Genomic DNA, 22,115 nt, shown 5'->3' on the forward strand with positions numbered 1-22,115 from the left:
AGCACCACCATCAGCCAGAGCTGAGCAGGGCTCTGATAAAACCAAATAAAAGTCAATGAATAAATACATAAAATTCATCTGTACTTGTATTATAGTTAACTAGGCAGTGTGGCTGTTAAGAAGGTAAAGTCTGGGAGGGGTTGGGTGGTGGTGTCAGCTTTCAAGAACATGCATTACAGTGCACAAGGACCCGGGTTCAAGCCCCCTGTTCACACCTGCAGAGGGAAGCTTCATAAGAGGTGAAGCAAGTCTATCTCTTCCTCTCTCTCTCTCTCTCATCTCTATCTCTCCTTACTTTAAACTTCTCTATCTCTACCCAAAATAAATAAATTTTATTAAGAGAGGGAGTCGGGTGGTAGGTAGCACAGTGGGCTAAGAACAGGAGGCACAAAGCACAAGGACCGGCAAAAGGATCCTGGTTCGAACCCCCCGGCTCCCCACCTGCAGGGGAGGCGCTTCACAGGCGGTGAAGCAGGTCTGCAGGTGTCTGTCTTTCTCTCCCCTTCTCTGTCTTCCTCTCCTCTCTCCATTTCTCTCTGTCCTATCCAACAATGACGACATCAACAACAACAACAATAATAACTACAACAATAAAACAAGGGCAACAAAAGGGAATAAATAAACAAATGTTTTAAAAAGAAAGAGAAAAAGATAGAGGAAGGAAGGAAGGAAGGGGGACCAGGTGGTGGTGCACCTGGTGGAGCACACACATTACACTGCGCAAGGACCCAGGTTCAAGCCCCCGGCCCTCACCAGAAGAGAGGGAAAGCTTTGCGAATGGTGAAGCAGGGCTGCAGGTGTCTCTCTGTCTCTCTCCCTCTCTATCTCCCCCTTCCCTTTCGATTTCTGACTGTCTCTAGCCAATAAATAAATAAAGATAATAGGGAAAAAATTTTAAAGAAAACAAGCCCTGGGACTTGGGAGGTGGCTGGATTCTGTATTCAGTGAATACAGAAGCTTTGCATGTGTGAAGCCCTGGGTTCAATTCTGCCCCCATGGCATAAAATAATAATAATAATAATAACAGAAGAATTAGGAGATAGCTCCAGCGAACAAAGCACATGTCATATCACATGGAAGGACTCAAGTTCAAATCTAACCTCCACTGGTTAGCCAGGAAGCTGCAATGTTGTGGTATTTTTCCCTCTGTTTCTCTATATTTAAAAAAAGGAGGGTTGGCCAAGCAGTGGCACACTTACTTGAACACACACATTACCACGCACAAAGACCTGGGTTCAAGCCCCTGAGTCCCCACCTGTGGGGGAGGGGGCACTCTTCACAGGCAGTGGAGCAGGGCCACAGGTGTCTCTCTGTCTTTCCTGCCCCTCTCAGTTTCTCTCTCTGTCTATAAAAATCCAAATAATAATAATAATCACATAAAATGAAAGTCAGCCTACGGTCTGGGAGATGGTACTGTGGTTAGAACTTTGGACTTAAAAACATGAGGGTGGGGAGTTGGGCAGTAGCACAGTGGGTTAAGCACACGTGGTGCCAAGGGCAAGGACCGGCTTAAGGATCCCGGTTCGAGCCCCCGGCTCCCCACCTGCAGGGGAGTCGCTTCACAAGCGGTGAAGCAGGTCTGCAGGTGTCTGTCTTTCTCTCTCCCTCTCTGTCTTCCCCTCCTCTCTCCGTTTCTCTCTGTCCTATCCAACAATGACGACATCAATAACAATAATAACTACAACAACAATAAAGACAACCAGGGCAACAAAATGGAAAATAAAAATAAATAAAAATAAAATAAAATAGGGAGTCAAGCCATGGGGCAGCAGGCTAAGCGTGCAGGTGGCACAAAGCACAAAGACCGGAGTAAGGATCCTGGTTAGAACCCCCAGCTTCCCACCTGCAGGGGAGACGTTTCACAGGCGGTGAAGCAGGTCTGCAGGTGTCTGTCTTTCTCTCCCCTCTCTGTCTTCCCCTCCTCTCTCCATTTCTCTCTCTCCTATCCAACGACGACATCAACAACAACAATAATAATTACAACAGTAAAACAACAAAGGCAACAAAAGGGAATAAATAAATAAATGTTAAAAAAAAAAACATGAGGGTGTTCTGGGAGGTGCAGTGGATGAAGTGTTGGACTCTCAAGCATGAGGTCTTAAGTTCGACCCCCAGGAGCACATGTACCAGAGTGATGTCTAGTTCTTTCTCTCTCCTCCTATCCCTCTCATTAATAAATAAATAAATAAATAAATATTTAAGAAAAAACATGAGGTCTCTGGTTAGGGAGACAGCATCATAATTCTGCAAGAAAAGACTCTCCTGCCTGTAGCTCTGAGGTCCCAGGTTCGATCCCCAGCACCACTATCAGTCAGAGGTTGGTTTTATTTAAATAAAATTAATATTTAAAATACACAAGTAAATAAAAATTGGGAGACAGGCGATGGTGCACCTTGTTGAGTGCACATATTACTATATGCACAAGGACCCAGGTTCAAGCCCCCAATCCCCACCTGCAGGGGTGGGAGAGGGTTTCATAAGTAGTGAAATGGTACAGCAGGTATTTCTCTCTTCCTCTCTCTCTCTCTCTCTCTCTCTCTGTTTCCCCCTTCCTTCTTGATTTCTCTCTGTTCTTATCAAATACATAATAAATAAATCAATATTTTAGAAAACACATGAGGTCCGCCAGCTCTGTACTGTCTCTACCTGTTTCTCTTTCTATCTCCCCCCCTCCCTCCTTTCACTCTCCCTTTTCACCTCTACAATCTGATTTTTTTTTAATTGGGGTCGGGCGGTAGTGCAGCGGGTTAAACATACGTTGTGCAAGCGACCGGAGGAAGGACCCCAGTTCAAGCCCCCGGCTCCCCACCTGCAGGGGAGTCGCTTCACAAGTGGTGAAGCAGGTCTGCAGGTGTCTTTCTTTCTCTCCCCCTCTCTGTCTTCCCGACTCCCCTTTGATTTTAATTTTTTTAAAAAAAATTTTAAAAATCAGTCTGCTGTTATGCAGCCCTGGTAAACTCAAAGCAATAATTCTAAATAATGCCAGAGATTCTCAGGACCCTGGAGGTTAAACACAAGCCTCCCTACCACCATCTCAACAAGAAACACATAGAAGGGGTTGTTGGCAAAATAGCTCACCTGGACAGTCACTGCTTTGCCATGGTCATGACCCAGGTTTGAGCCCGGCCCTCACCACATTGGAGAAAGCTTCGGGAAGGGAATCTCTCTCTCTCTCTCTATCTCTCTCTCTTTCTCTCTCTTTCTCTCTCTCTCTCTCAACTGAGCAATGAAAATACACAGACTGGCATATTCTCTCTTACTCTCTTTCTTTCTCTCTGCCTCTCTCTTTATTGGTCTCTTTTTTATTTTGTTTTTATTATGGGATAGACACAGAGAGAAATTGAGAGAAGGACAAAGACAGAGAGATACCTGCAGCCCTGCTTCACCACTCAGGAAGCTTTCCCTCCTGCAGGTGGGGACTGGGGGCTTGAACCTGGGTCCTTGCACACTGTAATGTATGTACTTAACCAGGTGCACCACCACTTGGCACCCCCCCCCCCCCCGGTTTCTCTGTCTCAAAATCTCAACCATGAAAACACAGACTGGCATGTTCTTTACCTCTCTCTTTCTTTCTCTTTCTATCCCTCTCTTACTTTCTATCTCATTCTTTCTCATTTCCCTCATCTCTCTCTCTCTCCCACTTCAAACCGAAGCTCACCCCATACTCAGTCTCTCCTGGTTCCTGAAGAACTCCAGTGTCACCATGCCCTTCACAGGCCTCTTTCCCTCTTCCTGAAGGACTGGGGGTGGGGGTAGGGGTTCATCCAGCCAGGCTGTGAGGCCCAGAAAGAACTAGGCTGGACTTTGGGGGTGCTGAGAGTTTGACCCCCACCCCCAACCCAGCCCCAGGAGCTGAACCTCCTGGGGCATCCGTAGGGACAGTCCCCTCCCTCCCTGCCTCTCTCCCTCCCTCCCCCATCTCCCCTCTCTCCTGCAGGCAGCCAGACCTGGCAGACACCCCAGCCCTGCCTTCCCTCCCCCACCTCACCCTGGGGTGCTTGCTCCCAGTCCTACAGCTAAACCAGGGCTCCCATGGCTAACACAGCTCTAAATCATTCCTGGCCAGCCCTGTCCAGACTGTGGCTGAAGCGGTGGACGTTCAAGAGAGGTAAGGGTAAGAGGTGGAGGGCTCTCAGCAGGGCTGCAGTGCCCCTGCCACCCAGGGGTAAACCCTGGACTCTCCCCTCGGCCTCCCTTCTGTCCCGTGTGTCCATCCAGCCTGGCCTGACCAGCAGGACCCTGACTCTGCTCCAGGAACCCCTCCCCTGCACCCCCACTCCTGCAAGATCCCAGGACCCCTGACTCCTAGGGCGGGGGTGGGGGGTGGGGGGGGAGGGCTCTTGGGTTGCTCTTGTTCCGTGAGTTTATCCAGGAATCTTTCCCTGGAAGGGGAAACAGCAGGAAGAGAATTCAACCCACCCCACCCCTTTCTAAACCTCCTACCTTGGGGCCTCCAGGGACTTCTGGGGTACAGTGAAGTCACCATTTCAGTGTTTCAACAGTTTGAAGGGGGGCAGGACAGAGGTGGTCAAAGGAGGGGGAGGGTTGGAGATTCCTGACATGGGAGGGTGCTGGGCGCCAAACACTGGCTGGTAACCCTCACCCACTCCCTACCCCACTCCCTGGGGGTTATTTCTGGGATGGGGGGTGCAAGGGGACATGTCCCTGAAAGCTTGGATAGATGGATTGCTTTTTTTTTGGGGGGGGGGGCTCCAGGTTTATCGCTGGGACTCAGTGCCTGCACTACAAATCCACTGCTCCTGGAGGCTATTTTTTCCCCTTCTGTTGCCCTTGTTGTTTATCGTTGTTGTTATTATTATTGTTGTTGTTGCTGTCACTGTTGTCGTTGTTGTTGGATAGGACAGAGAGAAATGGAGAGAGGAGGGGAAGACAGAGAGGGGGAGAGAAAGACAGACACCTGCAGACCTGCTTCACCGCCTGGGAAGTGACTCCCCTGCAGGTGGGGAGCCAGGGGGCTCGAACTGGAATCCTTATGCCGGTCCTTGCGCTTTGCGCCATGTGCATTTAACCTGCTACACTACCACACACACACACACCCCATGGATTGTTTTTGACAAAAGAGAGAGATAAAGGAAGAAAAGAAAGATAAGCAGGAAGAAAGGAAGGAAGAAGAGAAAGAGGGGGAAGTGAAAGGTAAGGAGGAAAGAAATACAAAGAAAGGAGAAAAATAAAGGGAGGGAGGAGGAAGGGAGGGGAGGAAGGAGGGAGGGAGAGAGAGGGAGGAAGAAAAAGAAAAGATGGGGTCCAGGAGGTAGTGCAGCAGGTTACGCACACATGGCCCAAAGCGCAAGGACCCCTGCAAGGCTCCCGGTTCGAGCCCCCGGCTCCCCACGTGCAGGGGGGTCGCTTCCCAGGCGGTGAAGCAGGTCTGCAGGTGTCTGTCTTTCTCTCCCCCTCTCTGTCTTCCCCTCCTCTCTCCATTTCTCTCTGTCCTGTCCAACAACGATGACATCAATAACAACAACAATAATAACGACAACAATTAAAAAAAAAAAAGCAAGGAAGGGCAACAAAAAGGAAAATAAATAAATAAATAAATAGAAAAGAAAATATAGTTCTTCAATTTAAAAAAAAAAAGGAAAAAAAGAAAAAAGGAAGGAGGTAGATGGCATAATGGTTATGCAAACAGATTCTCATGCTTGAGGCTCCAAAGTCCCAGGTTCAATCCCCGCTCCCCCCGCACCATCGTAGGCCCCGGTCCCCACCTACAAGGGGAAAGCTTCACTAATGGTGACGCAGGGCTGCGGGTGTCTCTCTGTCTCTTTCCCTCTCTATCTCCTCCTCTCCTCTCAATGTCTACTGAAGGAAGAAGGAAGGAGAAAAACTAGAAAGTCTCTATTTAAATCTCAAGAGAACTGTGGGACTTGAACATAACCAAATGGTGTGTGTGAGGTCGTAGGCGTGGAGGCTGAGGGCATCCTGGGGTGCTCCCCACCTTATCATGAGGTCCTACCCCCTACCCCCCACAGGATGGGTCCCCAGAGGGTGGAGGATCCAGCTGGGGTTCAGAATGAGGGGGCCCAGGGATATTGGGGTAGCTGGAGGCCAGTCCAGGGAGAGACAGGGAGCCTGCCATGATGTAACGCTGTGCCCTGGGATGCTGGGCCCAGGGGGACTGGATGGCTTGCCTGCGGTCACACAGCAGGTGAACGGCAGAGGAGCTGGGGTTGACAAGAGATTCTGGGGGCCAGGGGGTGACATACCTGGGAGTGCACAGGTCAAATGATTCATGAGGACCCGGAGTTTGAGTCTTTGGTCCTCACTGGCAGGGAGAGAAGAGGGTGTCTCTCTTAGGAGCAGTGAGCTCCTGCTTGTGTAAGGCCCCCGTGTGGAGAAAGGAAGGGAGGGAAGAAGGGAAGAAGGGAGGGAGGGAGGGAGGAAGGAAGGGAAAGGAGAAAGAAAAATGAAATACAAAAATAAATAAATAAAGGTGTAATTGGTGGCAGGAAGACAGCTCAGTGCCCATATGGATGCCTTGGGTTCACAGTGTTAATTAGAGAGAAAAGAAAGAAAGAAAGAAAGAAAGAAAGAAAGAAAGAAAGAAAGAAAGAAAGAAAGAAAGAAAGCGGGGCATGGGGGGGAGAAAAAAATGGAGGGAGAAAGAAAGGGGAAAGGAGGGAAGGGTAAATTTTCTGCTACAGGGACCACAATGCTTGTTCTATGGAAGGAAGGAAGGAAGGGAGGGAGGGAGAGAGAGAGAGAGAGAGAGGAAAGAGAAAGGGAAAGAAAGGAAGGAAGGAAGAAAAAGGGGTGGGCTGTGTCCACCTGGTTGAACACACATGTTACAGTGCACAAGGACCCGCTCCCTGTGCATTCAAGCCCCCACTCCTCATCTGCAGGGGGAGAGCTTTGCGAGTGGTGAAGCAGGGCTGCAGGTGTCTCTCTGTCTCTCTCCCTCTCTATCTCACCCCTTCCCTCTCATTGTCTCTGTCTCCGTCCAGTGATAAATAAATAACAGAAATAAAAAGGAGAAAACTTTCTGCCGCAGTGGGAGGAAGGCAGGAAGGAAGGAAAGGAGAAAGGAAGGGAGGGATCAAGGAAGAGAGGGAGGAAGGAAAGAAGGGAGGAATGGAGGAAAGAAGGGTGGGGGCTGGTGACCAATGTGCTGGCTGAAAGGCCCCAGAGACACACCCCATCCACTGAGGTCTGGGGAGCTTGGAGGCCCAGGCAGAAGTCAGCCCAGTCCTGACCCCGGGCCCCTCCTCTGTCCACAGTGTCGGAGCCCAAGCCATGTGCCCAGCCCTTTGACTCTGCAGCCACGCAAGACAGCCCTGGACCCCGGACAGCTGAGTACCCTGACTTCTCCTCAGCCATGAAGGACGAGCAGGCAGGTGTCTGTCTCTGGGGTGGGCTGGGGACAACAAACACACTTGGGGGGTGGTGGTGGGGGGGAGTTGTGCACAATGTTCCAAGGGAGCCTCATTAAAACTAGGCCAAGGGAGTCGGGCGGTAGCACAGCGGGTTAAGCGCAGGTGGTGCAAAGTGCAAGGACCGGCATAAGGATCCCGGTTGGAGCCCCCGGCTCCCCACCTGCAGGGGAGTCGCTTCACAGGCGGTGAAGCAGGTCTGCAGGTGTCTGTCTTTCTCTCCCCCTCTCTGTCTTCCCCTCCTCTCTCCATTTCTCTCTGTCCTGTCCAACAACGATGACATCAATAAGAACAATAATTACAACAACAAAAAAAAACAAAACAAGGGTGACAAAAAGGGAAAATAAATAAATATTTTTTTAAAAACTAGGCCAATACATTATGCATGTACAAACTATTGTATTTTACTGCTGACTATAAACCATCAATCAAGAAATTAGAAAAAAAAAAAAAAAACTAGGGAGTCGGGCTGTAGTGCAGCGGGCTAAGCGCAGGTGGCGCAAAGCACAAGGACCGGCATAAGGATCCCTGTTCGAACCCCGGCTCCCCACCTGCAGGGGAGTCGCTTCACAGGCGGTGAAGCAGGTCTGCAGGTGTCTATCTTTCTCTCCTCCTCTCTGTCTTCCCCTCCTCTCTCCATTTCTCTCTGTCCTATCCAACAATGACAACAACAATAATAACTACTACAAGGGCAACAAAAGGGAATAAATAAATAAAATAAATATAAAAAAATTTTTAAAAAAAACTAGGTCAAGGAGTTAGTGCAGCAGAAAACACTGGAACAAGACACAGAAAGGAAGGGATAAGGAAAAAAAGGAAGGATACAGGCTAGTGGTGATGTCAAGGAATTTTTATACCTGAGGCTCTGAGGTCCTAAGTTCATCCCCAGCACCACCATCAGCCAGAGCTAAGCTGGGATCTTCTCTCTCTCTCTCTCTCTCTCTCCTCCCCTCCCTCCCTCTTTCAAAAAACAAATATTAAAAGAAGAAAGAAAGGATAATCTGGCCAGAGATACAGCTCAGAACATATGTATAAGGTTTTGGTTTTTGTCCATGGCATCATATGTGCCAGAATGATACTCTAGTTCATTCCGACTTTTTTGTTTGTTTGTTTACTTGCTTCCTTGTTTCCCCAGAACCCTGCTCAGCACTGGCTGATGGTGATACTGGGGACTGGACCTGGGATCTTTGAAGCCTCAGGCATGAGAGTCATTTTGCAGAATCACTAGGCTGTCTCCCCAGCCTTTTCTTTCTTTCAAAGATACTTTCTTTACTTTACATGAGACACGTTCACATGAAATAGAGAGATTCGTGAGAGGAAAATCCATGAGAGAGAGAAAGAAAGAGACTAGGTGATGACGTGCCTGGTTGAGTGCAGATATTACAATGCACAAGGACCTGGGTTCAAGCACCCAGTCCCCACCTGCAGGAAGAAAGATTTGTGAGTGGTGAAGCAGGGCTGCAGGTCTCAGTCTCTCTCTCTCTCTCTCTGTCTCTTTCTCTCTTTCTCTTTTTACCAGAGCACTGCTCAGCTCTGGCTTATGGTAGGAAGGGGATTGACCCTCTCTCTCACTCTCTATCACCCCCTTCCCTCTCAACTTCTGGCTGTCTCTATCCAATAAATAAATAGAGATAATTTTAAAAAAATAAAGAGGAAGGAGCCAGAGATCTGCTCCAGCACAGGCAATGCCAGGGACTGAACCAGACACCTCACTGTGTAAGCCTTACACTCTACCAGCTGAGCTACCCTTCTCCAGACACTTTTATTTTCTTGGTCCCAGTTATATAAACATATATATATTTCCTGCCTCCAGGGTTATTGCTGGGGCTCGGTGCCTGCACTACAGATCTACTGCTCCTGGAAGCCATTTTTTCCCTTTTGTTGCCCTTGTTATCACTGTTGCTGTTATTACTGTTGTTGTTGCTGCTGCTGTCACTGTTGTCATTGTTGTTGGATAGGACAGAGAGAAATGGAGAGAGGAGGGGAAGACAGAGAGGGGGAGAGAAAGACAGACACCTGCAGACCTGCTTCACTGCCTGTGAAGCGACTCCCCTGCAGGTGGGGAGCCGGGGGCTGGAACTGGGATCCTTACTCCGGACCTTGTGCTTGGCGCCACCTGTGCCAAGAGAGAGGAGAGAGGAGACCTACTTCACTTCTCATGAAGCTTTCCCCCTACAGGTGGGAACTGGGGGCTTAAACTTGGGCCCTTATACAATGTAGCATGTGCACTCAACCAGGTGCACCCCCCACCCCAACTCTTTCTCGCTCTTTATTTCTCCCTCTTTGTCAAAAAAAAAAAAAGAAAGAAAGGGAGGAAAGAAAGAATGGGAGGAGAAGGAGGGAAGGAGAAAAAAGAAGAGGGGGAAGGAAGAAAGAAATTAAGTGCTGGCACTCCCGTGGAGTAGATCCAGCCCGGGGGTGAGTCTCCGACCCTCCCTCACCGGCTCTTAGGGACCCCATGATTCAGAAAGGAGACATCAGGGAGTACTCTGGTATAAACACTCATTTATCTGGAGATGGGTACAGGTTTATATAGAGAGTTAAACAAAGAACATTTTTCACATATGTCAGAAATTGCAGGTTTCTTAAAGGTCAGCTTGCCCCTATGGTAGGAGGCTGGTATGACAAGAATTGATGCAATACATAAAGGTCAAAACAATTAGTCTCCATGATGCAGGCAGGTTAATTATCCAAAGGCATTTGAGAGAAGCACAGGGGTTAAACCAGTAAGGTAAAGTAGAGAAAAGAAAAACAAAACTTGATGTAAATCACAGATATCAAAGGACACAAGGGAATAGGATTTGGGGGCTTTTCACTGTCTGGTGTTGGGGTGTATGATAGAGTGTGTTCTCCTTCGTGATCAAAAGGTGAAGTGGATGTGTGAACTTTGAGTGAACCCTAAAGCAGGCAGCCATTTGGCCTGCTAGCAGGGGAAACTAAATGTGAGAGGCTTGAAGGCTTTCTGTGAGCTTCAGAGACTAACAAGGAGAAACTGAGTCTGGGAGACTTTTCCCTCTTGGCTCATCTCTATAAGGAGAGAGGCTAACAAGTGGGGTGTCTTTCCAGACCTCCATCCAAGGATGGGAGAGCTTCCCCTAATCTCTACCAAGCTTTCACATAGTCCCACAGTTAAGGAAGAGGGAGTCGGGCGGTAGTGCAGTGACTTAAGTGCATGTGGCACAGAGCACAAGAACTGGCGTAAGGATCCCGGTTCGAGCCCCCGGCTCCCCACCTGCAGGAGGGTCGCTTCACAGGCGCTGAAGCAGGTCTGCAGGTGTCTGTCTTTCTCTCCCCCTCTCTATCTTCCCCTCCTCTCTCCATTTCTCTCCGTCCTATCCAACAATGACAACAACAATAACAACAATAATAACTACAACAATAAAACAAGGGCAACCAAAGGGAATAAATGAATATTAAAAAATAATAATAATAAAAATAAATTAAGGAAGAGAGGGAAAAAATGGTGAAAAAAGAGAAAAAGAAAGGAAGGGAGACAGACATGAATGAACACAGGGAGAAAGAGTTAAAGGAAGAAAAAAAATAAGAAATGGAAGGAGAAACAAGGGAAGAGGAAGAAAGAAAGAGGAGAAACAGGAAGAGGAAGAGGAAGAGAGAAAGGAAGAGAAAAGAAAAAAGAAATTGCCAGGAATGGTGGCACTGAACCCCAGCAATAACTTTGGTGGCAAAATAATAATAGTAATAGTAATAAGAAGAAGGAGAAGGAGGAGAGAGAGAGGGAGAGGGAGAGGGAGAAGGAGAAGAAGAAGAAGAAGAAGAAGGAAGAAGGAGGAGGAGGAGGAGGAGGAGGAGGAGGAGGAGGAGGAGGAGGAGAAGGAGAAGGAGGAGAAGGAGGAGAAGGAGAAGGAGAAGGAGAAGGAGAAGGAGAAGGAGGAGGAGGAGGAGGAGAAGGAGAAGGAGAAGGAGAAGGAGAAGGAGAAGGAGAAGGAGAAGGAGAAGGAGAAGGAGAAGGAGAAGAAGAAGAAGAAGAATCCATGTACAATCTAGCACAGCCAGCTGCCCTAGAGCACCTCACCCCTGGGTCTGGCACTGGCAGAGGAGCAGGTGGTGTCCATGTCCCCCAGGTCTCCCCGAGTTTTGGACAAGCAAGGAGCCTGGGTCCCTCACAACCTCTCTGGGGTATTCAGCCCAACATTTGAAGTACAGCTTAGCCCCTGGCAGAGCCCTAATTAGGGCAACCCCTAATTAGGCAACACCTCACCCAGGGCACTTTAAGTTACCCCCAAGCAAGTCAGGGGAGGGGGGGACCCTGCCTGGGAGCTGGGACAGGCTGTGCTAGGGCTGTACCCCACCCCCCTGCTCCCAGATCACTCCCAGATTGGGCCGGATTCCCACCTGTCTCCTGTGAGGGAGAACAGACATTGCAGAGGCAGGAAGTCTGGCGGGTTTATGCTTTGGGGGGGGGGATAAAAACCAGAGGCACAAAGAAGGGTTTTTTTGGGGGGCGGGGTAGTCTGGGGAGGTTGTGCAGGCTGGGGGAGGGCAGGGAGGAAGGATGGGGGTGATGAGAAAGGACTCGGGCTGTAATTACTGGCTGGGGTGGGGAGGTGCTGGGGCGGGGTCGAAAGGGGTCTGGGCAGCTAGGAATGCAAGTTTGGTCAGTGTGGGGACCCAAGAGAGAAATGCTAAGGCAGAGAGGACAGGGGTGACCCAGGAGGGGGGGAGCACAGAGGGTAGCATAGGGGACTAGGGAGCCTGAGGTTCCAAGTTCAATCCCTGGCATTGTATGTGCCAGAGGGATACTCTGCTTCTCTCTCTCTCTCTCTCTCATTAATAAATAATCTTCTATTTTTTAAATATTGTATTGATTTTAATGAAAGAGCTAGAGAGAGACCTGGCTGGCACACCCTGACAATTGCATATAGTACTTAGAGCCATGACCCACACAAGGATCCAGGTTTGAGCCCCCAGCTCCCCCACCTACAAGGAGGATGTTCATGAACAGTGAAGCAGGGGTGGAGGTGCCTCTCTTTCTCTCTCTCTCCCTCTCTATCTCCCCTTCTCTCAATTTCTCTCTGTCTTGTCCAAGAAAATGGAAAACATGGCCACCAAGAGCAATGGATTTAAAGTGCTAGCACCAAGCCCCAGTGATAACTCTAGGAAAGAGAGACCAGGGTCCTGCTCAGCTCTGGTTGATGTTGGTGCTGGAAACTGAACCTGGGATTTCAGAGCCTCAAGCATGAGATTTTTTTTTCTATTATGCTACCTCTCTAATACTTAAATATTTTTATTTTATATTAATGAGAAAGACAATGAGAGAGAAAGAGAGAGAGAGAGAGAGAAGGACCAGACCCCTGCTCAGCTCTTACGGTGGTGCTGGAGATGGAGACTGGGACCTCAGAGCCTCAGATGTGAATGTCTTTTTGGAGAACCATTATAAAAAGTATTTGACTGGAAGTCGGGCTGTAGCGCAGCGGGTTAAGCACACATGGCACAAAGTGCAAGGACCGGCTTAAGGATCCCGGTTCGAGCCCCCGGCTCCCCATCTGCAGGGGAGTCGCTTCCCAGGCGGTGAAGCAGGTCTGCAGGTGTCTGTCTTTCTCTCCCCCTCTCTGTCTTCCCCTCCTCTCTCCATTTCTCTCTGTCCTGTCCAACAACAACATCAACAAAAAATAACTACAACAACAAAACAAGGGCAACAAAAGGGAATAAATAATTTTTTAAAGTATTTGATTAATTTTCTTTTAATATGAGAGAGATATATAAAAGAGAGAAAGATGAGAGAGAGACACCAGAGCCCTGCTCAGCTCTGGCTGATGGTGGTGCTGGGGATTGAACCTGTGACCTCACAGCCTCACAGAAGGAAAGCCTTCTTTATTAAATATTTATTTATTCCCTTTTGTTGCCCTTGCTGTTTTATTGTTGTACTTATTATTGTTGTTGCTATTGATGTCATTGTTATTGGATAGGACAGAGAGAAATGGAGAGAGGAGGGGAAGACAGAGAGGGGGAGAGAAAGACAGACACCTGCAGACCTGCTTCACCGCCTGTGAAGCGACTCCCCTGCAGTGGGGGAGCCGGGGCTCGAACTGGGATCCTTACTCCGGACCTTGTGCTTGGCGCCACCTGCGCTTAACCCACTGCGCTACCGTCCGACTCCCGGGAAAGCCTTTTTGAATAAGCATTATGGAATTTCCCTGGCCCTTTTTCTCACTGATTTCAAACAACTCTTTAAAAATGTGAATTTTTTTTTTCTCTCTTTTTTTTTTTAACCAGAGCCCTGCTTAGCACTGGCTGATGGTGTTGTTGGGGATTGAACCTGGGACTTGAGAGCCTGAGGCAGGAGGGTCTTTTTTTTGCAGAATCAACATGCTACTCCCCACCCCACCCACCCAGCTCAGCTATCTCTATGCCCCTGTCCTCAGTGCCTCAATTCTCAGGACCCCCAAGATGGACACCACTTAAGCGCCCTCCTTGCATAAGTGAATAAACAGGGTGACTGTGTTTGGACCCACCCAGCAGGACAGAGCCACACAGTGGGATAAGACACACCCATAAAAGGAAGCAAGTTCTGACAGGGGCTGGGATCCAGGCAGATGCTTCACTGGGTAACAAAAGCCAGACACCTCCAACAACAAAGTGTCACATAGCTCACAGTACACTGCTTTGCCATGGGCTTGACCCTGGGTTTGAGCACAGCCCCCAACACACTGGAGGAAGCTTCAGTGCTGGGGTCTCTCTTAAAAAAATGAAAGGGAGGGGCCGGGTGGTGGCGTACCTGGTTGAGCGCACATGTTACAGTGCACAAGGACCCAGGTTTGAACCCCCGGTTCCCATCTGCAGGGGAAAGCTTTGTAAGTGGTGAAGCAGGGCTGCAGGTGTCTCTCTTTCTCTCTCCCTCTCTATCTCCCCCACCCTTTCAACTTCTGGCTGTCTCTATCCAATAAAGATAATTAAATTTTTTTAATGAAAGGGTGTGGGGGGACAGGAGATGGAGCATCTGGTTAAACACACGTAGTATTAAATGCAAGGACCCACACAAGGATCCTGGTTCCAGCCCCTGTCTCCCCTCCTGCGGGGGGGGGGGGTCATTTTACAAGCAATGAAGCAGGTCTGCACATGTCTCTTTGTCTCTGTCCCTCTCTATTTTTCCCTCTCCCCTCTCAATTTCTCTCTGTCCTGTCCAATAAAATGGGGAAAAAATGTCCCCCAGGAGCAGTGGATTCATAGTGCTGGCACCAAGCCCCAGAGATAACCCCGGAGGCAAAAAAAAAAAAAAAAAAAGAACGAAAACACAGAGAGAGAAAAATGAATGAATGAAAGAAAAAGAAAAGTGTCAGACTCTTAAGCATGAGGTCCCAAGTCTGACTCCCAGCATCACATGTACCAGAGTGATATCTGGTTCTCTGTCTCTCTGTCTCCTTCTCTCTCCTCCTATCCCTCTCATTAATAAATAAAATCTTAAAAAAAAAAAGACAGACATCCAAGACAAAAAAGAGGAAGGAAGGAAGGAAGGAAGGAAGGAAGACAAAACAGGAAGAAAGGGAAGAAGACATGACTCGTGACTACCATATAAGGGATATTCTCTTTCTGTTAAAAAAAAAAAAAAGTGAGGGGCCAGGTGGTGGCACACCTGGTTGAGCGCACATGTTACAGTGTGCAAGGACCCAGGTTCGAGCCTCCCCCCCCCCCCCCCCCCCCCCCGGTCCCCATCTGCAGGGGGAAAGTTTCACAAGCAGCAATTTCTGGCTGTCTCTATTCAATAAATAAAGATTTAAAAAATGTTTTTTGAATGAATGAACGGAATAAGCCAGACAGAAGCTCAGGGAAGGAGGTGAAACCTGGCTTGGTACTCTCATATCCAATTCCTTTCTTTGGGGGGGGGGGGAGCAAAGTCTTAAAAGTCCAATAGACATGGATTACTGGGGAGACCCCCCCAACTTTCTCCCCTCACAATGAGAGAGAGGGTCACAGGACCCAGGTTGAAGGGAGGGAGGTGGGCAAGGTCTGAGTATCGGGGTTCCCCCTAATCCCTCACACTCAATGCCCTTTCTTGCCCCCCCAAACCCCTCTCACAGGAAGAGGACTTTTCAGAGGACCTCAGCCTGGACTGGGAAGCCCTTCAAGGCAGCGAGTATCTGCAGGACTTGGAGTTCGGGGCGCTGCCCCCCAACCAGCCTCAGGGGGGCAGGTATTCCCCCAAAGAGAAAGATACTGAAAGAGGAGATTCGCCCTTTTCCGGCTCGGCAAGGCGCCCCCACTTGCAGCGGAGACGCAGCTGGGAGAGGCCGAGGAGCTGCTCGGAGCACGGGCGGAGGTCAGCCCCCCAACTCCCTCCCAGAGACACCTCCAAATGGGTCTGGCTGCCTGCTATCCCCGGCTTGTCCAGCAGAGGGCGCGCACTGCCTGTCACAAGCAGTCCCCAGGCCTGCTCGCACCCAGGGGACGGCGGGGGCGCCCACAACCCCCTCAACCCCATCCCCCACCCCCACCAGCCCAGGCTACACCCCCCAGACTCGCAACCTCTGCACGTGACTTGAACGAACACATACCCACAACGCAGACCTGTGTCCCCACAATGCTCCCCCCTTCGCTCCCCCAACCCTCCAAAGCCTTCCCCACAGAGAGAGAGAGAGAGAACTCATCAGGAAGAGCAACCAACCCCATGCAGGCTGGAGACTTGGTACCACATGGAAGATGCCCACAGCACCAGGGGAGGCTCCAGTGTTGTCCTGTCTCTCCGTGTCTCTCTCTCTCTCCTGGGTTTGAACCCCCTGCTCCCCACCTGCAGAGGGGGAAGCTTCCCAAGAGGGGTGAAACAGGTCTGCAAGTGTCTCTCTCTCTCTCTCTCCTCCTCTCTCAATATCTCTCTGTCCTGTCCACAAAAAAAAAAAAAAAAAAATGGGGGGGGGAATGGCCTCCAGGAGTAGTGGATTCATAGTGCAGGCACTAAGCTCCAGCAATAACCCTGGAAGCAAAAAAAAATAATAAAAATAAAATTCTCTGGATGAACGCAATGAAACCAGGCATGGGGTGAGGTGCCAGCCAGCTCTGCAAGCAAAATAAATAAACAAATAAATAAAATCGCAGCCCGGGATGGGGTGCTAGAGTGTTGGACTCTGAAGCATGAGGTCCTGAGTTTGAGCCTGGGCATCACCTGGGCCAGAGGTATGCTCTGCTTCTCTCTTTCTCTCTCTCTCTATCTACCTATCTATCTATCTATCTATCTTCCTCTCTCATAAATCAATAACTAAATAAACAAAAGACAAGGCAGTGGTGGACCCAGCTGAGCACACACATTACAGTGTTCAAGCCCCCTAGTCCCCACCTGGCAGGGGTGGTGGTAGTGAAGCTTCACAAGTGGTGAAGCAGGGCTGCAGGTGTCTCTCTGTCTCTCTCCCTCTCTCTCTCCCCCTCCCCTCAATTTGGCTCTGTCCAAACATAATAAAATTAATTGTTGGGGCCAGGTGGTGACATACCTGGTTGAACAGACATGCTACAATGCACAAGAATCCAGGTTCAAGCCCCCCTCCCCCGGTCCCCACCTGCAGGGGGAAAGCTTTGCGCGTGGTGAAGCAGGGATGCAGGTGTCTCTCTGTCTCTCTCCCTGTCTATCACCCCTTTCCCTCTTGATTTCTGGCCGTCTCTGTCCAATAAATAAATAAAGATAATAATAAAAAGAAAGAAAGAAAGAAAATTAATTGTTCCAGGCACTTCCAGCCTGCATACACTTAGTGGGTCTACAGTGCAAACCTCCTCCTCAAATCTGCTTCCCTCCACCACCCCCATGATATTCACAGATCTGAGCCCCACCCCACAAAGTGTGACCCCCCCAAGCAGCCACACCCCATGAAGGAGACCCCTGAACCCACACCTTACCCCCACCCCAGCCTTCCATCTCTTGCTTCTCTCCACCCTCACCAGGTTCAGCCTCAACTCCTCAGCAGGGAGAGAGGGGTCCTGCCTCCCCAGGGCTCTGGCCAGCCTCGCCCTGAATCTGTCAGGAGGGGGGCTGCAGGCTTGGACCCGAGAGCGTCCCCCCACAGATGGGACCCCAGCAGAGCCCCCCAGAGAGAAAGTAAGTATGCAGACTGCATACACAGACACACACACACACACCTCTGGGCTAGGTGTTGATTCATTTACCACAGTGAAAGACACCAAAGAGAGAGAGAGGTTCCAGCCCAGATGTTTTTTTGAGGGAGGGGACAGGTGTGTGTGTGTGTGTGTGTGTGTGTGTGTGTGTGTGTGTGTGTGTTTGCTGGAGGTGTCTCCATGGCCATCCTTATCACCCTGGGGGCTGGGCTTTGGAGAATTCAAGGGCTTGGTCTCAGGCCCAAGGTTCTACTCCAGAGTTGTGTATGAAATCAGAGCATGGAGGACTATTGCCTGTGACTTTGTGACTTTGGAGGCTCAGGTTAGGCTGGAGGGTGGGGCGGTGTCTCCCCATAGCAGGATGGAATCCCTGACTCGGGGTTCTGGCAGTGGTGCACCTGGGACAGCACACACATGATCTTGTGCAAGAACCCCAGGTTCAAGCCCCTGGTCCCCATCCGGAGGGGGAAAGCTTCACAAATGGTAGAACAGATCTGCAGGTGTCTCTCTGTCTCTGTCTGTCTCTCTCCCGCTTTATCTTCCCCCTCCCCTCTCAATTTCTTTCTGTCCTATTAGAGAAATAAATGACTTTCAAAAAAAAATGTTGGGGGAGTCGGGCGCTAGCACATCAGGTTAAGCGCACGAGGCACAAAGCGCAAGGATCCCGGTTTGAGCCCCCGGCTCCCCACCTGCAGGGGAGTCACTTCACAAGCAGTGAAGTAGGTCTGCAGGTGTCTGTCTTTCTCTACCCTTCTGTCTTCCTTCCTTTTCTCGATTTCTCTCTGTCCTATCCAACAACTACAGCAGCAATGACAACAACAACGATAAACGATAAGGGCAACAAAAGTGAAAAAATAGCCTCCAGGAGCAGTGGATTCATAGTGCAGGCACTGAGCCCCAGCAATAACCCTGGAGGCAAAAAGGGGATCTCTGACTCTTTTCCTATCTCCTTCTATTTTAAAGTAAATAATTTAAAATATAAATTCCTGGGTTTGGGTGGTGTTGGTGAGCCCAGCTGAGCGCACACACATTACAATGCTCAAGGACCTGGGTTCAAGCTTCCAGTCCTCACCTTCGGGGGGGAAAGCTTCATGAGTGGTGAAGCAGGGCTGCAGGAGTCTCTCTGTCTCTCCATCTCCTCCTTCAATCTCAATTTCTCTCTGGCCTGTCAACCAAATAAATATATATGACATATATAAATATATAATATAAATATATACATATTTAAATCTCACACAAATATATATATTTATAAACTATATATATATATGTTTTTTTTTTAATCCCTGGTTCAGAAACTAAGATTCCCAACTGCAGGTTAGGGAGCTGGGAGTCTGGAAAGTGGGGTCCTTGACTGGTGGTTGGGGGGAGTGTAACCCCGTCTCCACCCTCAGCTGCTATGTGGGTAAATTTCTGTGGGGGGGGGTTGTTGGAGGTGAGGGAGTCCCCAACCACAGCAGGAAGCTGGGGCCAGGATCCTGGCTAAGAATTGGGACCTGGGGATCCCCCACTTCCTGTCCTGGGGCTGCCTCTCCCCTTCACCACTGAAGGAGAGACTTGTGTATGTCTGTATGTCCCCCTCCACCCCCAGGTATGTGACAGTCCCGACAAAAGAACGAGGTCACTATCTGTCCCTGAAGCCTTCAATGAGCAGAGCTCCCTGGAGTTATCCCAACCACTGGAAGTGCCAACCCAACAAGGTAGCTAGGAGGTTTCTATTGTATTGTATTTTTAAATTGTTTATATTCATTTATTTTCCCTTGTTGTTTTTATGGTTGTTGTAGTTATTATTGTTGTCATTATTAATGTCGTCGTTGTTAGATAGGACAAAGAGAAATGGAGAGAGGAGGGGAAGACGGAGAGAGGGAGAGAAAGACAGACACCTGCAGACCTGCTTCACCGCCTGTGAAGTGATTCCCCTGCAGATAGGCAGCCGGGGGCTTGAACTAGGATCCTTATGCTGGTCTTTGCGCTTTGCGCCACGTGCACTTAACCCCGCTGCGCTTCCAACCAGCTCCCTATTTTATTTTATTTTATTTTATTTTATTTTATTTTATTTATTATTGGATAGAGACTGAGAGAAATGGAGAGGGGAAAGGGAGGGAGAGAGAGAGACGCCCGCAGCCCTGCTTCACCACTCGTGAAGCTTTCCCCCTGCAGGTGGGGAGCGGAGGGCTTGAACCCGGGTGCTTGTGCACTGCGGTGTGTGTGCTTAACCAGATGTCTCACCACCTGGCCCTGCTGGGAGGTCTCCAAAAACAGGGGCATGTTGACTGAACCCCCACACACACACACACAAAGAGAAAGGGGTGTGTGTACCCCTGGACAGAATGTCAGGGACCCCACGAGGAGGTGAGAGCAGAGAAGGGAAGGGTCCCCCAGCACCTTTGCAATGACTTTGCCCCATTCCAAGAGCTGTCCCCACCCCACCTCTCTCTCTCTCTGGCTTTGTCTTTATTATCTCTCCACCCTTTCTCTCTAAATCTCTGTCCTAATTCCTTGAGGGTCTGTTATCTTAACAGGAATCTCCCGTTTCAGGCCTGGTGGTGGTGCACCTGGTTGAGTGCACATGTTACAGTGCACAAGGACCCAGGTTCAAGCCCCCCCCATCCCCACCTGCAGGGGGAAAGCTTTGCAAGTGGTGAAGCAGGGCTACAGGTGTCTCTCTGTCTCTCTCCCTCTCTATCAACCCCTTCCCTCTCGATTTCTGGTTGTCTCTATCCAATAAATAAATAAATAAAGATAATTTTTTTTTAAGTTGGAGTTAGAGGTTAGGGTTAAGGGTTGGGGTTAGGAACCATGGTCTCGGACCAGGTGGTGGTGCACCTGGTTAAGCGCACACATTACAGTGCACAAGGACCCAGGTTTAAACCCTGGTCCCCACCTGCAGGGGGAAAGCTTCACAAGTGGTGAAGCAGGGCTGCAGGTGTCTCTCTCTCTCTCTCTCTGTCTTCCCCAGTCCTCTCAATTTCTAGCTGTCTCTATCCAATAAATAAAGATAATACAAAAAAAAAATGATTAAAAAAAGAAAAAGAAAAAGAACCATGGTCTCAGGTTAGCGGTAAAGACTTGGGTTTAACACTTAGGGTTTGGTGGTGGTGCAGCTGGTTAAGCACACACATTACAGTGCACAGGGACCCAGGTTCAAGCCCCTGGTTCCACCTGTAAGGGGAAAGCTTCATAAATGGTGAAGCAGGGCTGCAGGTATCTATCTTTCTCTTCTCTCCTTTTTTTTTTTTTTTTTTTTGTTTTGTCTTGATTTTTTAATGGTTTTGGATAGGGCTGAGAGAAATTGAAAGGGGAGGGGGAGATTGATTGAGAGGGGGAGAGACAGAGAGACACCTGAAGACCTGCTTTACCACTTGTGAAGCAACTTCCCTGCATGTGGGAAGCCAGGGGCTCAAACCCGGGTCCTTGAGTAGGTCCTTGTGCTTCATACTATAGACTTGGGGGGCCCAGCAGGTATGCACCAGGTTAAGTGCACATAGTATGAAGTGCAAGGACCTGTGCAAGGATCCTGGTTCGAGTCCCCAGCAGCCTACCTGCAGGGGAGTCGCTTCACAAGTGGTGAAGCAGGTCTGCAGGTGTCTATCTTCCTCTCCCCCTCTCTGTTCTAACCTCTCTGGGGTTCGGGTTCAATGTTAGAAGTTAAGGTGAAAAACTGAGAGTCGGGCGGTAGTGCAGCGGGTTGAGCGCAGGTGGTGCAAAGCGCAGGGACCGGCGTAAGGATCCCAGTTCGAGCCCCCGGCTCCCCACCTGCAGGGGAGTCTCATCACAGGCGGTGAAGCAGGTCTGCAGGTGTCTGTCTTTCTCTCCCCCTCTCTGTCTTCCCCTCCTCTCTCCATGTCTCTCTGTCCTATCCAACAACGACGACATCAGTAACAACAACAATAATAACTACAACAATAAAACAACAAGGGCAACAATAGGGAAAAAATAAACAAATAAGAAGTTAAGGTGAAAATTTAGGCATTGAGGATGGAGTTTGGGGTTAGGGTTCAGGCTGAGGTTAGGAGTTGGGGTGTCCGGGTAGGGTTTGGGTTTGGGGTTTGAGATCAGTGTTTGAGATTGGGTAGATCAAAAGGAAACATTCTTAGAAAAGAAAGTACAGATAAGATCTGTGTGTCTCTCCAGTCCCACCTCTTGGGGTCACTACACTTTTAGTTCATCCTCAGTGCTCATGTCAAACTGGGTGCCCTTGTCCACAACTCTCTGGCCCCCTCCCGACCTCCCCTTCACCCCAATTCTCCCAGCATGCTGTGCCCCACTGAAACTTAAAAAAAAAAAATTATTTATTCCCTTTTGTTGCCCTTGTTGTTTTTCATTGTTGTAGGTATTATTGTTGTTGTCGTTGTTGGAGAGGACAGAGAGAAATGGAGAGAGGAAGGGAGGCAGAGGGGGAGAGAAAGATAGACACCTGCAGACCTGCTTCACCACCTGTGAAGCAACTCCCCTGCAGGTGGGGAGCTGGGGGCTTGAACCGGGATCCTTATGCCGGTCCTTGTGCTTTGCGCCACCTGTGCTTAACCCGCTGCGCTACCGCCCGACTCCCCCACCCAAACTTCGATGGGCATCTCAAGTGGGCTTCTGGGTGTGTGTGTGAGTGTGGGTGTGTGTGTGTGTGGGTGTGGGTGGGTGCAGGGCTGGGAAATCCCAAAGCCCCCTCATACCTGT

The 22,115-nt window shown here is 49.5% G+C and overlaps 1 protein-coding gene across 1 annotated transcript in view; it reads left to right on the forward strand.

The window, feature by feature from the left end:
• The first annotated feature begins 4,032 nt into the window (after positions 1–4,032).
• LOC103122242 (rho guanine nucleotide exchange factor 18-like) overlaps positions 4,033–22,115 on the forward strand; it is a 63,278-nt gene continuing 45,195 nt past the window's right edge. The window contains exons 1-5 of the mRNA XM_060184735.1: positions 4,033–4,108; positions 7,236–7,352; positions 15,441–15,663; positions 17,271–17,424; positions 19,033–19,141. Coding sequence (XP_060040718.1) covers positions 4,033–4,108; positions 7,236–7,352; positions 15,441–15,663; positions 17,271–17,424; positions 19,033–19,141 — 679 coding nt within the window. The remainder of the gene's footprint in view (positions 4,109–7,235; positions 7,353–15,440; positions 15,664–17,270; positions 17,425–19,032; positions 19,142–22,115) is intronic.

The sequence above is a fragment of the Erinaceus europaeus genome, unplaced genomic scaffold (assembly GCF_950295315.1).
Source record: "Erinaceus europaeus unplaced genomic scaffold, mEriEur2.1 scaffold_617, whole genome shotgun sequence".
In the NCBI taxonomy this organism is placed as follows: domain Eukaryota; kingdom Metazoa; phylum Chordata; class Mammalia; order Eulipotyphla; family Erinaceidae; genus Erinaceus; species Erinaceus europaeus.